Raw genomic sequence first — 16,796 nt, forward strand, 5'->3', positions numbered from 1 at the left:
ACTGCAAGCTCCTCCTCTCGGGTTTACGCCATTCTCCTGCCTCAGCCTCCAGAGTAGCTGGGACTACAGGCGCCCGCCACCTCGCCCGGCTAGTTTTTTGTATTTTTTAGTAGAGATGGGGTTTCACTGTGTTAGCCAGGATGGTCTTGATCTCCTGACCTCGTGATCCGCCCGTCTCAGCCTCCCAAAGTGCTGGGATTACAGGCTTGAGCCACCGCGCCCGGCGGTTACTTTATTTTCTAGAGGCCACCGGCGTTCCTTATCATGTGGCCTCTTCCACCTCCAAATAGCAAGCATGCATTCAGACCTTCTTGTGCTTTGAATGTTTGAATGTCTCTGATATCTCCTTCTGCCACCAGCAGGAGAAAACCCTTTTGTGCTCATGTGATTAAATGCGGGTCACGGGATAGCCTCCCTGCTTGCAGGAATGATATCACATTCAGAGGTTCCACCCACACTCAGAGCAGCGGGGAGAGTTATAGGAGAGTCACGGGGGTCATTTCTGAATTGTGCCTACCACACTTTCACCTTCAAAACCCATGCCTTCGCTCAGTCCCGCATCTTTCTTTACTGCCCTGTCACTCTCCTTCTCTGTGAAGCCTTCTCACAATTTCTTCCTCCGCCCACTGAGAAATTCCTTTCTCAGCCCACTGCAGCCTCTCCGGCAAGGTCAGTAACAGCATCCTGGTGGCTGACTCCCATGGATATGACTTGCTGGACTTGACCTCCTGGTAGCAGTCAGTGCTACAGTCACTCTCTTCCTCGCCTGCCTTGTCCTCCTAGGCCCACGTTCTGCTGGGTTTCTTCTCTGTCACTGGCCCCTCTGCAACGTCCCTCCTGACCCATCTGTTGATTTCTTTATTTAATTTTTTATTTTAGAGAGAGAGTTTCACTCTGTCGCCCGAGGCTGGAGTGCAGTGGCTGATCTCGGCTCACTGCAACCTCTGCCTCCTGGGTTCAAATGATTTTCCTGCCTTAGCCTCCTGAGTAGCTGGGATTATAGGCACATGCCACTATGCCTGGCTAGTTTTTCTCTTTTTAGCAGAGACAGGGTTTCACCATGTTGTCCAGGCTGGTCTTGAACTCCTGACCTCAAGTGATCCACCCGCCTCGGCCTCCCAAAGTGCTGGGACTACAGGCGTGGGAACTTGGCTCTCTGCTACCTCTGCCTCCTGGGTTCAAGTGATTCTCCTGCCTCAGCTTCCTGAGTAGCTGGGACTACAGGTGTGCACCACTGTGCCTGGCGGACATAATTTTTAAAAAATATTGTGTAATATGTCAACTTTTGGAAGATCTGCATAACACAGTAAACCAATATTTTCTAAGTGACCAGTGCATGATGTTACAGAATCATGGGTGGGGCAAAGTTACATCCAAGTGCAAGATAGAGCAGTGGATTTTTTTTTTTTTTTTTGAGACGGAGTGGCGCTGTCTCGGCTCACTGCAACCTCCACCTCCTAGGTTCAAGCGATTCTCCTGCCTCAGCCTTCCTGAGTAGCTGGGATTACAGGCGCCTACCACCACTCCTAAAGTGCTGGGATTACAGGTGTGAGCCCAGGAGTTTGAGACCAGCCTGGGCAGCATGATGAAACCTCATCTCTACAAAAAATATAAAAATTAGCTGGGCACAGTGGCACATGCCTGTAGTCCCAGATACACTGGAACCTGAGGTGGGAGGATCACTTGAGGCCAGGAAGTCAAGGCTGCAGTGAGCCATGATTGCACCACTGCACTCCGGCCTGGGTGACAGATTGAGACCTTGTCAAAAAGAAAAAAAAAAATTGAGAAGCTGTCACGTTCAGGCTGGTGGACACATGTTTTCCAAAGTTCTCATTTTTGCTTGAATGCTCAAATTTTATCATTGGCAATAAATATCTTTAGTTTGTTTCCCTTGAAGCGATCAGCTCAGTTTGTTCATTTTTAAGAGAGTATTTACTAAATGCCCATATTCGTCAGTTATTTTTTTTTTTGAAATGGGGTCTTGCTATGTTGTCCAGGCTGGTTTCGACTGCCTGGGCTCAAGCAGTTCTCCTGTCCCAGCAGCCTCCCAAGTAGCTGGAACTACAGACGCATGCCACCATGCCCAGTTGTCAGTTGTTTTTTTAATAAAAATGATATTCTGCAAAATAAAGTGGCTAGTTCAGCCCACAACTCAAGACAATTGCACAAGAACAAGATCAGGCACAAGAACAAGATCTCTAGACAGCCATCATGCTTTCATGGGCGGCAGGCATGCCTTATGCATAGTTCTCATTTCCTCACACAGGACATTAAAGGGCAAGGTCAGGATTTAATAAAGTGAACCATTTGCGTTCAAGGTGATCTTAAGTGCAGTTGGCTTTATTGTTTTAATTGAAAAACTTTCTAAAATACTGTGAGTGGGCCTGGCATGGTGGCTCACACCCGTAATCCCAGCACTTTGGGAGGCCAAGGCGGGTGGATCACCCGAGGTCAGGAGTTCGAGACCAGCCTGGCCAACATGGCAAAACCCCATCTCTACTAAAAATACAAAAATTAGCCAGGTGTGGTGGTGCATACCTGTAATCCCAGCTACTCTGGAGGCTGAGGCAGGAGAATCACTTGAACCCGGCAGGCAGAAGTTGCAGTGAGCCAAGATCTCACCACCACTTCACTCCAGCCTGGGCGAAAGAGTGAAACTCCATCTCAAAAAAAATAAATAAATAAAAATAAAAATAAACACTGTGAGTGCACGGTGGTGAAGAATACTCATTCAGTTTGGAGCGGCCATTGTCTGAATCCTCCAGAAGCTCCAGAAGTTTTACCCATCATTGCTTTTGTACCATTAGCACAAATATCAAAACACTGAAAAAGCAAACTGTGTCTCAGTAGGAAACTAGAGCTTGCTGCCCCTTCCTCACCCCCAGAAAGTGTTCTGGGCCCCCTAGGGGTTCATGGACCACACTTTGAGAACTACTGTTCTTGCCTTATCTCCTGTGAGTCTCATCCCCGACTTGTGCTCTGAACAGATTTCGGTACCCAAATAGATCTCCATACCATCTGCGCTTCCCTCGTTCTCTGCTGGGCTTTTGCCCAGCCTGTTCTCCTTGCCAGGAATTCTCTACCCACCAGCCTTTGCTTGGCCAGCTTCTGTGTGTCTTCATTATTCAGGCCTTCCCCACGGAGGCTGTATGCTGTCTCTTCTGGGCTCCCCGTCCTTGCCCCTGTCATGGCACTTACCACGTGGGATTGCATTTGTGTGCCATCATTAGCTTGATCATTCATTCATTTGTTCATTCATTTGTGTATTAATGTAACACGTATTTCTTGAGCACCTGCTCAGTGCCCCATACTGTTTCAGACACTAGAGACACTGCATTGAATGAAAGAGACAAGTCCCTGCCCTCAGGAAGAACCGACCTTCTAGTGAGGGGCCAGGAAGCAGGGAGGGAAACAGCATGGGGGGCAGTCACAAAGTGGGGCTGCTTCAGACAGTGTGGCAGGAAGATGTCATCTAAGAAGATGACATCTGAGCCCAGAGCTGAAGGACCTGAGGAAGGGAGCCGTGCAGCTGTCGGGGGTTTCAAGGGGACATTCCCAGCACAGGGAAGAGCAACTGCAAAGGCCTGGACACCTTGCTTGTGAAACAAGGAGGCCCCTGCGCCAGAGAGAGTGGTGGTGATGGTGGGAGGCGACAGGAGGTAAAGTCAGAGGGGTGGGGGGACCTATGTAAAGCCTGGCTTTTACTCTGTGTGAGGTGGGAGCCACTGGAGGGTTCTGAGCAGAGGACAGGGTGGTCTGACTCATGTTTTGTAAAGGTTCCCACTGGCTTCCCTCAGGGGTCAAGAGTGGAGACAGAGAGACCAGTAAGGAAACTATTGTGATAATCCTGGTGAGAAATGATGGCAGCTTGGATTAGGATGGTATCAGAGGTGGGGGAATTCGTCCATTTCCTCTCTAGCTGGCACTCTACACGTTCTTGCTGGTCACCAGTTTTGGGATCTTGGGCAAGCCCTCTTCCCTGCTCTGGGCCTGTATTAGTCTGGATTCTCTAGAGAAACAGAACAAATCTAGAGAGAGGGTGCGTGCGTGTGTGTGTGTGGAGAGGGAGGGAGAGGGAGAGGGAAATTGATTTAGTTATTTTAAGGAATTGGCTCACATGATTGTGGGGGCTGGTGAGTCTGAAATCTGCAGGACAGGTCAGCAGGGTGGAGACCCAGTTGTTGTTGCTGTCTAGAGGAAGAATTCCTTCCCTCTTTTCTCTGAAGGCCTTCAACTGATTGAGTCCCGCCCACATCATGAAGGGTAGTTTGCTTTACTCAGAGTTTACTGATTTAAATGCTAATCACATCTAGAAAATACCTTCATAGTGACATCTAGTCTGGTGTTTGACCAAACAGGTAGGTAGATACCATGGCCTTGCCAAGTTGACACATAAAATGAACCATCACGGAAATTAGTCGGGCACAGTGGCATAAGCCTGTAATCTCAGCTACATGGGAGGCTGAGACAGGAGAATTGCTTGAACCCAGGAGGCAGAGGCTGTAGTGAGCCAAGATCGCATGACTGCACTCCAGCCTGGACGACAGAGCAAGACTCCGTCAAAAAAAAAAAAAAAAAAAAAACATGGGGCCTCCTTGTGGTTGGTTGTACAGTGAAGCTATCAATACTGCAATGTTATGCCAGAAGTTGCCAGTACATAGTACAGACCAAGGACATACTCATCCCCCTAAACTCTCTGAGGAGAGAGCTGCCCAGGTTACCCTTAATCTCATGCCCACGGGTCCTGAAGTCCTGAGGTTTGTTCTGCCATGGTACATCAGTTCTGCTTACTGTAACTGTGGTCTGCACAGGAGGCAGCTGCCCATCTCATCTGTGTAATGGCCTTGGGAGTCCTTGAATTGAGGCCTCCCTCTCTGCGCTAATGGAGCTTTCTGGCCGGAAGCTGGCCAGGGCCCAGACTTCCTGTTAGCAGGCCCACACTCATCAGTTTCTGTAACCATGGTCTGCTGAGACTTTCAGTACTTGACACTCAAATCAATAATGTTCCTGCTGACATAGGTTGGTTCTGCAATCAGGAAATAAACGTTCACCTGGTTATCTTATCTGGGGATTCTATACTCTTGGCATATCCTGAGAGTCTGAAAATGAATGATCACGTTGCCTCTAGCTATTGCCTTATGTCTCAGATCGCTTCAAAGAGGGTCCTGGGCTCGGGGGAGGCACCGCAAGTGTGCAGTTGGGAAGCTGGCGTTGGACTTGGCCTGTAGGGGCTACCTCTTTGCACAATTCTTTTTTTTTTTTTTTCTTCAGCCCAGTGGTCTTTTATTTTTATTTTTTTTAACACCTATTATGCCATGAATTCATGGGGAATCGGTTCCAGCAGCTCAGGCTGCTTCCTGTTGGTTCTCATAAAGTGTGCTTCTCTGGGTGGAGCAGGCTGGCACTTCAGTTGAACCCAGGTACCTTTCTCTTTGGCTTCTTTCTTTTTCTGATCATTTTCTGTCACGCGTTTCAGGAAGCTATCTCGGCTCTTAGAGTGCTTAATGTGCTCAATACGCACATTATTTCTTTTGGCAAGAATCTTGCCCTTGTTTGTTTACAACAATGCCAACAGCATGCTGGGTAACGTTGTGGACTCTCCCAGTTTCGCCATGGTAACACTTGTGGGCCATTCCTTTTTGAACAGTACCCATTCCCTTGATGTCTACGATATCACCTTTCTTATAGATTCGCATATACGTGGCCAAAGGAACTAACTCCATGTTTTCTAAAAGGCCTAGAGAACATGTATCGGGTGCCTCTCCTCTTTCCCTTTGTGTTCATCATTTTGGCAAATTCCTGGAAGATGGCGGTTCCGGCCGAAAGGCCAGATTTCTTTATAGAATTCTTTTGTCATTAGCTACTTGGGTTTCTGCTGCAACAGTGACCCAGAGGTGATGATTTTCATTCAAGAATAAATGGGCTTTTACATTCTTGCATTACAGTCAGCAGCCTGTGAACCCCCTGCCTTGTATGGAGGCGGTGAGATGATTGTACATTGTGGAGTATTTTTAGAAAAAATCAGATGTATTTCAAGTAAATATGGAATATCTGATAGAGTCAATAAAGTGTTGCTTGGGTCAGTGTTAACACACAATGTGGCCTCAAACGAGTCAAATCTTCCCTCCTGAACTCTGGCTTTTCGGGCTGTAAAATGTAGATATTTATTTCCTTAAAGTAGATGTTAGCAAACTACTGCCAATGTCCTAATCTGGCCCACCACCTGTATTTGTAAATAAAGTTTTATTGGAACACAGCCATGCTCATTCATTTACGGATTGTCTGTGGCTGATTTTGTACTACAGTGGCAGTTGAGTAGTCACAATAGAGACCAAATGTGTCCTGCAATGCCAAGAATGTTTACTATCTGTCACATAACAGAAAAAAGATCGCTGACTCTGGCCTTAGAAGGTTGTATTGAGAAATATATGTGGAGGGGGTAGAACAGAGTAATGCTTAAACAGCCCAGGCTTTGGAGTCACACAGGTGGGATGAAGTCCTAACTCCTCCATTACTAGTTGTGAGACCTTGAGCAAGTTACTAAACCATTCTGTGCTCAAAAAGTAGTAGCTATTATTATTAAATTGTTGGTATTCCTAGAGCAAAGGTCCCAAACTGATAGCCTATGTGCTGGAATTGGCTTACAGGCATGGTTATGTTTGGCCAACCAACATAGTGATATAAAAAAAATTTTTTTTGAGACAGTCTCGCTCTGTCACCCAGGCTGGAGTGCAGTGGCGCAATCTCGTCTCACTGCAACTTCCACCTCCCCTCAAGTGATTCTCCTGCCTCAGCCTCCCAAGTAGCTGGGATTACAGGCACACACCACCAGGCCTGGCTAGCTTTTGTGTTTTTAGTAGAGATGGAGTTCGCCATGTTGGCCAAGCTGGTCTTGAACTCCTGACCTCAGGTGATCCGCCTGCCTTGGCCTCCCGAAGTGCTGGGATTACAGGTGTGAGCCACCACACCTGGCCTATAATTTTTTTAAAAGATGTCCACTTTTAAGTATATAAGGAGATTTTACATTAAAATCTTGATTTCCAGTTTCTTTAGAAAATCCTAGGCCAGGCACGGTGGCTCACACCTGTAATCCCAGCACTTTGGGAGGCCGAGGCAGGCGGATCACAAGATCAGGTGATCGAGACCATCCTGGCTAACATGGCAAAATCCCTTCTCTACTAAAAATACAAAAAATTAGCAGGGCACGGTGGCGGGCACCTGTAGTCCCAGTTATTCGGGAGGCTGAGGCAGGAGAATGGTGTGAACCCAGGAGGTGGAGCTTGCAGTGAGCCAAGATTGCACCACCGCACTCCAGCCTGGGGAACAGAGCAAGACTCCATCTCAAAAAAAAAAAAAAAAAAAAAAAAAAAAGAAAATCCCAGAGCTCTGACAACGTCGTCTGACCACCAAGCCCATGTTCTTTCCGCTGCGGTTGGCGTCCTTTCTTACTTGAATGCTTATTATTGGAGAGCCCTTAAGAAGTCTCTCAGGTCCAGGCGTGGTGGCTGACGCCTGTAATCCCAGCACTTTGGGAGGCCAAGGTGGGTGGATTGCCTGAGGTCAGGAGTTTGAGACCAACCTGACCAACATGGTGAAACCCCATCTCTGCTAAAAATACAAAAACTAGCCAGGTGATACAGGTGACATGCCTGTCATCCCGCCGGCTACTCGGGAGGCTGAGGTAGGAGAATCACTTGAACGTGGGAGGCGGAGGTTGCAGTGAGCCGAGATCGCGTCACTGCACTCCAGCCTGGGCAACAGAGTGAGATTCTGTCTCAAAAAAAAAGAAAAGAAATTTTTCTGTGCTGGGCACGGTGGCTCAAGCCTGTAATCTGTTATGTGGGAGGCCAAGGTGGGTGGATCAACTGAAGTCAGGAGTTCGAGACCAGTCTGGCCAACATGGTGAAACCCCTTCTCTACTAAAAATACAAAAATTAGCCAGTCATGGTGGCGGGTGCCTGTAATCCCAGCTACTGGGGAGGCTGAGGCAGGAGAATCACTTGAACCTGTGAGGCTGAATTTGCAGTGAGCCACTGCACTCCATCCTGGGTGACAGAACTTAACTCTATTTCGAAAAAAAGAAAAGAAAAATATTTCTAGTAGGATCCAATGTACCTAGATAAGCTTGTGCTCAAGGGAACCTCCCGCAGTGCTTTTCAACTCGAGTTCTCCTCTGAATTACCTGAAGACTTTGTACAGTGCAGAAGCCCTTGGTCCCACCACAAATCTTCAAAATCAGAACCTCTGGGTTTAGGCAAAAGCTAATGTATATTTAAAAAAACAACAACAAAAAAATAAGAAAAGCAAAACTCAATCTCTGCTTCCTTTGCTGCTAAATCTCTCTCCCTCTTCTCTGTCGGATTTTTCTCCAGTCATCTGGCTGTTTTCCTGCCAGGGGATTTGCATCTGCTTTTTTCCTTCCTGCCCCATCTAGATTGGCATTTCCCCCCACCGTACCCTTCGGTCCACAGGGAGCTTCTGAGTGGCAGTGGCAGGAGGTGGTGCTTACCTCCTGAGGGAGGAGCTCTAGGGTAGGAAAGAGGGAAGACCTAGTTTCTCAAGCAGTGAGGCCTGGAAGGGAATGTTCCGGAGAAGGCCATGTCAGTGGGGGTCCTGTGAGTCGGGGACCCTTGTGTGGCCTGCAGATCTGACCAAGCGCCATCCGTCCTCTCTTCCCTAGGCTCTGGAAGAGGATCTGAACCAGAAGAAGCGGGAGCAGGAGATGTTCTTCAAGCTGAGCGAGGAGGCGGAGTGCCCAAACCCCACCACCCCAAGCAAGGCTGCCAAGTTCTTCCCCTACAATTCTGCGGATGCTTCTTAACAACCGCCCGGGGCTGTGGCTGGCAACTTGGTGGGCCCCAGGGCCTTCTCCTTCATTCTCTGTGAACATGTAACTCAGGACCCCTTTTCCCTCTTGCGTCTGTGCCAGCTCAAATCCAGCCCCTCACCCTGTGCCACCCCAGCTGTGCCCGATAGACCCGCCCCAGTGTTCCTGACTTCTCTCTGGCCTGTGGAGGGTGAGGTGTAATGATGACCCTAATGTATGTTCTCCTTGAGCCCCAGATCCCTTCAAGCTGGAAGGGATGGGGCTGCTGGTGGGATCAGGGTCCAGGAGGAATGGGTGTTCCGTGGCCCTGAGTCCTCTCCTGTTTGCCAAAATACCAGTTTTGCTCTGTGTGGGAACAAAGCACTGCTGATGAAGTCTCCACGGGCTCATCTGGGCTGGAATTCTCTGCAGCCATTTCCTGCAGAGTCACTGAATCAAGTCCCTCAGAGCCATTTCTGTTCCCAGTGGAGCCTCGCCTGCAGCTGGCTGCTAGGGAGATGGCCTCATTCTTCCTGTTCTCCCAGTTTGCTTTCCACTTAAGACAAGGCCATGTCTATGTGGGGGGCGGGGACCGAGGAAAGAGGGAGGCTGAAATGTTTATTCTGCTTCTCCAGTGTTTCATGCCATCTCGTGTCCCCCTTCCTGCACATGTGTGTGAACGCACACACACATGCATACCTACACACAGGACTTGGTCTGCTGGCCTGGCCTCTTCTGCCCAGGTGGGTTGGAACACGTTTGCTGCCTGAGCCTGTGCCACTGAGCATGTTAGGTGGAGCAGTTGGTGTGGCGCATGCAGGGTGTTGGCACCGGAGGCACGGAGAAGCGCAGGCTGTACTGCCAGGCTGCGATTCATGCTGGCCCGCGCACAGGCTCCTGTGTTCAGGGACTAATTCCTCAGCACATAAGGCTTCCACAACCCAGTCTGCTCCATAGCACTCTTGCCCACCCTGTCTGCAGGTGAAACAGGAGGGCTGTATCCCTCTGCTCGGTCCCCCCGACTGTGTTCAGGAGTCCCACCTTGCATTTCAGACCTGGGCTGGCAGTCTCTTGGACTTCTCTTCAGGAAGAAAAAGCATCAGGGGGAAATGGAATGCCCCCTGCCCCAGGAACATGGCGGAAGCACAGGTTCTGTACCTCAGATGGACCCCTGGGACTTCAGGTTCTCAGTTGGCTTCCCCCAGATTCTGATCCTACGGCTGCGGAGTGTATATAACGAAATAAAAGCAAATGTTTGAACTAGTATGCGGCCTTACTTACAAAGAAAACCTTTTTTCACCCTGATTTCTAATTGTTTCATTGAAACGGCTGTAAAATGTATGGTTTCTCCGGGAAGATATCTCAACAACACAAAACTGGTAATGATTTGGAGTAATCATATGGGCGTATTGAATCTGGGTTGTGTTTTGCTGGTGGTAGAGTGGTTGAGACTCCCTGGGAGGACTTTTTCCACCTTCGCTCCTACAGGTTTAAGATTCTTTTTAAGCCAGGCATGGTGGCTCACCTGAGGTCAGGAGTTCGAGACTAGCCTGGCCAACATGGCGAAACCCTGTCTCTGCTAAAAATACAAAATTATTTTTGTATTTTTAGCCAGGCATGGTGGTGCATGCCTGTAATCCCAGCTACTCAGGAGGCTGAGATAGAAGAATTGCTTGAACCCAGGAGGCAGAGGTTGCAGTGAGCCAAGATCATGCCACTGCACTCCAGCCTAGGTGAAGAGCGAGACTGTCTCAAAAAAAAAAAAAAAAAAAAAATTCTTTGCGACAGGGTCTCTCATATGTTCCCCAAGTTGATCTCAAACTCGTGGCTCAACTGATTCTCCCCCCCCCTCCTTCAACCTCAAGAGTAGCTGGGACGACAGACACGTGCCACTGTGCCCAGCTAGGTTAAGGTTCTGTATACTCTGTCTTTCTAAAGCAATTCCCTGGAAATTTTCTCAATATTGGTTATAACTAGATGCTTGGGAAGGGAGGGGCAGCTCTTCAACAGGAAAAGGGGACTGCCCAAATCTTAAATGTGCAGTAAAGATGCTCCTGGAACTAGCAATGGTTCTCAGGTTAGTGAGCATTTAACTTGGCCTCCTGCAGAATTTGACCCAGATAGGACATTTTTCAGGTCTCTCACGAATGAGACAAGCAAAACAATTGTCTCCTTTTATTCTCTTTGGTGCACAGGTGCTGGGGAAACATGAACTAGCAGCAGTGTAACTGCAGAACATAGACCTAGTTCTACCAGACCAGTCCGGCACTGGAAACCGTCAGACAGGGCTGCTTTGGGCTTTGCTTGCAGTATTTCTGTTTGTAGCCTGGCATGTGAGAAAAGTGTTAGGTGAAATGCCAGTTTCATGGTTCAGGTGAAAGTCTGTGATCATTCCTCTTGTGGCTTGTCCTTCCCATCACCTTTGCCCTTCAAGGAGTTGCTGCGTCCCTGCTCAGCGCCGCCTGAGCCCTCAGAGCGCCCCTGTGCTCTTCTGGATGGGGACTGGTGGGGTCACCTAGCCTCACAATGGAGCCACTGTGCAATGCCCATCTCTGAGAGGCCCACGCAGTATTCCTCGTGCCCCGTGTTAGTATTTTCTGTATAAGGGACAGACAGAACTGTTTTTTTTTTTCTCTGTCTGGTTTTAGAGTAAATGTAACTAACTTATATTTTCCCTTTATGAAAGATGAAATTATTTTTATGTAGTTTCCAGACTTTATACGAAATTTTTATATAACGTTCTCTGGAAAGTTAACTACAAGAATGTAAATATGCTTCTAATAAAGTAACAAGGTTATTTGCTGTTCGGGTTGTTCTTTTGGATTGGGGTGGAAAGTGGGGCACACTTAGCCATATTCACCCGGCAAGAAAGGGCTTATCTTCCAAGTACACAGCGGCCTCCCAGGTCATACGGCAGCTCAGACTTTGGGTTTCTCTTTGGAAAGACATTATGCTTGGCTGAGGGAAAGTGTGTCATGGGGCATGTTCTCTACAGACATTTAATATCATTCTTACTTAACAACATTCATTGACCCCCAAAAAGTTTTCACCTGTTAATGTACTGAATCCTTTCAACAATTGGAGGAAGACACCGTCATTCCCATTTTATGTATTTATTACTTTTTTAGAGACAGGGTCTCTCTGTCGCCCAGGCTGGAGTGCAGTGGCATGATCATGGTTCACTGTAACCTCAAACTCTTGGGCTCAGACGCTCCTCCCACCTTATCCTCCTGAGTAGCTAGGATTACAGGCATGAGCCACGGTGCCTGGCTAACTTTTTGTGGAGACAGGCGACAGGGCAGGGGAGATCACTATGTTGCCCAGGCTGGTCTGAAACTCCCGGCCTCAAGCAATCCTCCTGCCTCAGCCTCCCAAACAGCTGGAATTACAGGTGTGAGCCACCATACACCACACCAGGCTCATTCTCATTTTACAGATGAGGAAATGGGCACTAGGCAAAGGGAAGGGTCAAGCCAGTTCTCATAAACCCTGGTAAGTGATGCCTATGGGATTCAAACTTGGACCTTCTGCCAGAGGTGTTTCTGGCAGACCTCCTGTGTCTCACTCCACTGCCACTTGAACTAATCAAGGGTCGTACAGACACCTAGCCACTAGCCATCCCTGCCGTATTTAATCTGTCTGCCATGCCTCTGAAACACAATTCAGGCTTTCTTAACTTTGGGTCCATAGACTCTCCCCACAACAGATCCATATGTAGAATTCAGGGTGTCTTGGTATTTGGATGGCGAAAGATTTGGTCTTAAGTTTTACTGTCCTCTAACTGAAATTAAGCATTTCCTTTCATTATGGATGTAGCCAACAAACTCTAGTAGTATTAGCAGTAGCTGTGACTGTCACCAATAGAAATCCCAGATACTTCATATCACCTTGCAGCTGCTGTAGAGATCTCAAAATATTTGTATCACTTTGAAATTACAGTAGTTATTAGACCTATTAGTAGATCTTGTTATTTAATGTGCATATGTGTATATACATCCATATATCACATTACATGGGCATATATATCACATACATAGTATATACAGGTTTTCTAGTATTTTGTTACCTGTACTCCATATGATTGGTTTCATCTGTAATCTATGTGCTTTATATTGCACACTTGAAAATATCATTCTGAGAAGCCACCAGGCGCAGTGGCTCAGGCCTGTAATCCTAGCACTTTGGGAGGCCGAGTCCGGCAGATCACTTGAGGTCAGGAGTTTGAGACCAGCCTGGCTGACGTGGTGAAACCCCATCTCTACTAAAAATACAAAAATTCTCCAGGCATGGTGGCGCACCTGTACTCCCAGCTACTTGGGAGGCTGAGGCACAAGAATCGCTTGAACTCGGGAGGCAGAGGTTGCAGTGAGCCACTCAAGCCTGGGCGACAGAGCGAGACTCTGTCTCAAGAAATATGTTATTCTGAGAAGAGATTCATATTCTTTGTGGAATGCCAAAGGAGTCCATGGCACAAAAAATGATTTGGAACCCCTGTTTCTCCAGCCTTGAGTTGTCTCTGGCCTAGATACCTTCTGACCAGCAGGGGGCAGGCCGCGGCCACAAGGTCAGTGCGGAGTTCACATTGATTATTGTCTGGGGGATGCAAAGAAATAAGCAGCCGGCCTGCCTGCCATTAAGGGCTAGAAAAATGACTGGGGTTCTTGTGAAAAATAATTCATGAAACTGACAAAACAACAGTGCATGAGGGGGTTCATGGGACTTGGGAAATGAGATCATTCCACATTCACTGACACCTCTTAAGCACCATGTGCTAGAGATGCCAAGATGAGTAAGACACTGACATGGTGTCCCTGTCCTTGTGGGGAAACAGACCTGGAAAAGCAGAGTGTAAGTTCAGACTGATGTTGCCTGGGAGAATCAGGGAAGACTTCCCAGAGAAGCTGACGCTGAGTCTTGGAAGACAAACTAGTATGTGCCAGAACACATGCATTCTGGGCCTGGGGTATTGTTTAGGGTAAATGCTTTATGGGTTATGAAGCTGAAGAGATGGACAGGTCCAGACTAACATGCCAGGCTAAAACACCTCTATCTGTCCCAAGGGCAGTCAGAAGAAGGGGAGTTCACTCAGGGGAAGGGCAGTGGAAATCATGGCCTTATCAATTCAAGAGACGAGCTGAGAAGGACTGAGATTATGTTGAAAGAGTTTTTTGGCCCACAGAGGTTGGAGGCTTTCAGAAGGAAAGGGAAGACTACAGGCTCCATGAGGGCAGGAAGTAAGACTTTTTTTTTTTTTTAGATGGAACCAAGCTCTGTTGCTCAGGCTGGAGTGCAGTAGCATGATCTTGGCTCACTACAACGTCCACCTCTCAGGTTCAAGCGATTCTCCTGCCTCAGCCTCCTGAGTAGCTGGGATTACAGGTATACACCACCACGCCCGACTAATTTTTGTATTTTTAGTAGAGACAGGGTTTTACCATGTTGGTCAGGCTGGTCTCGAACTCCTGACCTCATGATCCGCCTGCCTCAGCCTCCCAAAGTAGTGGGATTACAGGCATGAGCCACTGCACCCAGCCTGAAGTAGGGCTTTTTAGCTGACCCCTTGCTATGGTGTAAATGTCCCCTCCAAAACTCATTGAAATTTAATTGCCACTGTAAGGATATTAAGAGGTGGAACCTGTAAGAAGTGATTATGTCATGAGGGCTCTGCCCTCATGAATGGACTAATACCATTATTGCAGAAGTGGGTTAGTTATCATGGGAATGGATTCCTGATAAAAAGGATGAGTTGACCCGACATGGTGGCTCACGCCTGTAATCCCAGCACTTTGGGAGGCCGAGGTGGGTGGATTGCCTGAAGTCAGAAGTTTAAGACCAGCCTGACCAACATGGTGAAACTCCATCTCTACTAAAAATACAAAAATTAGCCAGGTGTAGTGGTGGGCACCTGTAATCCTAGCTACTCTGGAGGCTAAGGCAGGAGAATCGCTTGAACCCAAGAGGTGGAGGTTGCATTGAGCCGAGATTGTACCACTGCATTCCTGCCTGGGTGACAGAGCAAGATTCCATCTCCACCCCCCGCCCCCAAAAAAGGATAAGTCTGCCTAATTCCCTCTCTCTGTCTCATGTGCTCACTTTCGTCTTCCATTTTGTGCCATGGGATGACCCTTGCCAGACTCTGGCACTATGCTCTTGGACATCCCAGCCTCCAGAACTGTGAGCCAAATAAACTTCTGTTCTTTATAAATTTACCTAGTCTATGGTATTCTGTTATAGCAGCAGAAAACTGACTAAGACAGAAAATTGGTACTGAGTAGTGGTCTGTCGCTATAACAAACACCTGTGAAAAATGTAGAAGCCACTCTGGAACTGGGTAATGGGTAGAGGCTGGAAAAATTGGAAGGAGCAGGCTAGAAAAAGCCTACACTGCCACGAATGGAGCATTAAGGGTGATTCTGGTGAGGGCTCAGGAGAGAAGAGCTAAGGGGAAAGTCTGAATCTTCTAAGAGATTACTTAAATGCTCGTGACCAGGATGTTGATAGAAATACGGACAGTAAACGCCATTCTGTTGAGGTCTCAAATGGAAATGAGAAACAAGGTATTAGAAACTGGAGTAAAGGCCATTCTTGTTACATAGTTGAAAGTAACTTGGTGGACTTGTGTTTGTATCGTAGGACTTTATGGAATTTAGGAGCAATGAACTAGGATATCCAGCAAAAACAAACAAACAAACAAACAAAAAGAAGCAGTTAGGGACCAAAGCATTCAGGCTGCTGCATGGCTGCTTTCAATGACATACAGTGAGATGCAAGAGCAAAGACATGACTTAAAGACAGAATTTATAATTAAAAGAGAAGCAGAATAGATCTGGAAAGTTCTCAGCTTGGCCATGTAGAGTGAAAAAGTAAGTTTGGGAGAGAATAGTAAGGGTAGGGCTAAGTGACAATTTCCTAAAGAGATTAAATGGCTAGAAGGGAGCCAGGTACTATTCATCAAGACAATGGGAGAAAGACCCTGAAGAGTGAAACTTCCTCTCACAAAATAAGTAAAATAATAAATTTGATGCCTACGAGACATCCACGGAGGGATGTTATTTGTGTACACACATCTGGTGCTCAGAGGAAATATCTGGGCTAGGAAGTTATAAGTTTGAGACTAGAGTGTAAGATGGGTAGTTGACAAAAATAAAGTTGGAGAGGAGGCTTGACCACGGAGAGATATACGCAAACCATGAAAAGGAATTTGGATTTTTTTTTTTTTTTTTGAGACGGAGTCTTGCTCTGTCACCCAGGCTGGAGTGCTGTGGCCAGATCTCAGCTCACTGCAAGCTCCGCCTCCCGGGTTCACGCCATTCTCCTGCCTCAGCCTCCCGAGTAGCTGGGACTACAGGCGCTGCCACCTCGCCCGGCTAGTTTTTTGTAGTTTTTAGTAGAGACGGGGTTTCACCGTGTTAGCCAGGGTGGTCTCTATCGCCTGACCTCGTGATCCGCCCGTCTCAGCCTCCCAAAGTGCTGGGATTACAGACTTGAGCCACCATGCCCGGCCAGGAATTTGGATTTTATCCTGCAACAAGGTATGGCCTCTGCTTGATATTGTAGGCAGATGATTGGCTGCACTATAAAAAAACACATTGGAGGCCGGGCGCGGTGGCTCACGCCTGTAATCCCAGCACTTTGGGAGGCCAAGGCGGGTGGATCATGAGGTCAGGAGATTGAGACCATCCTGGCTAACACGGTGAAACCCTGTCTCTACTAAAAACACAAAAAATTAGCCAGGCATGGTGGTGGGCGCCTGTGGTCCCCAGCTACTCGGGAGGCTGAGGCAAGAGCATGGTGTGAGCCCAGATTGCGCCACTGCACTCCAGCCTGGGCAACAGAGCAAGACTCCATCTCAAAAACAAAAACAAAAACAAAAATAAAACACATTGGAGGGACATGAGCTGGAGGGTGGCTGACGGTCAGGGTCCTTACAGTGATCTAGGTAAAATATGGGAAGGGATTTTCTTTTTTTTTTTTTTTTTTTTTTTTTTTT

General features: G+C 47.7%; 1 protein-coding gene and 1 pseudogene across 1 annotated transcript in view; one reads left to right on the forward strand and one right to left on the reverse strand.

The window, feature by feature from the left end:
• STK10 (serine/threonine kinase 10) overlaps window positions 1-11,606 on the forward strand; it is a 149,947-nt gene extending 138,341 nt beyond the window's left edge. Inside the window, exon 19 of the mRNA XM_023218939.3 lies at window positions 8,681-11,606. Within this exon, the coding sequence (XP_023074707.1) occupies window positions 8,681-8,821 (141 nt within the window). The 3' untranslated portion in view covers window positions 8,822-11,606. The remainder of the gene's footprint in view (window positions 1-8,680) is intronic.
• LOC116418771 lies at window positions 5,309-5,787 on the reverse strand (annotated as a pseudogene).
• Window positions 11,607-16,796: the final 5,190 nt, after the last annotated feature.

The sequence above is a fragment of the Piliocolobus tephrosceles genome, chromosome 4, assembly GCF_002776525.5.
Source record: "Piliocolobus tephrosceles isolate RC106 chromosome 4, ASM277652v3, whole genome shotgun sequence".
NCBI classification, from domain to species: domain Eukaryota; kingdom Metazoa; phylum Chordata; class Mammalia; order Primates; family Cercopithecidae; genus Piliocolobus; species Piliocolobus tephrosceles.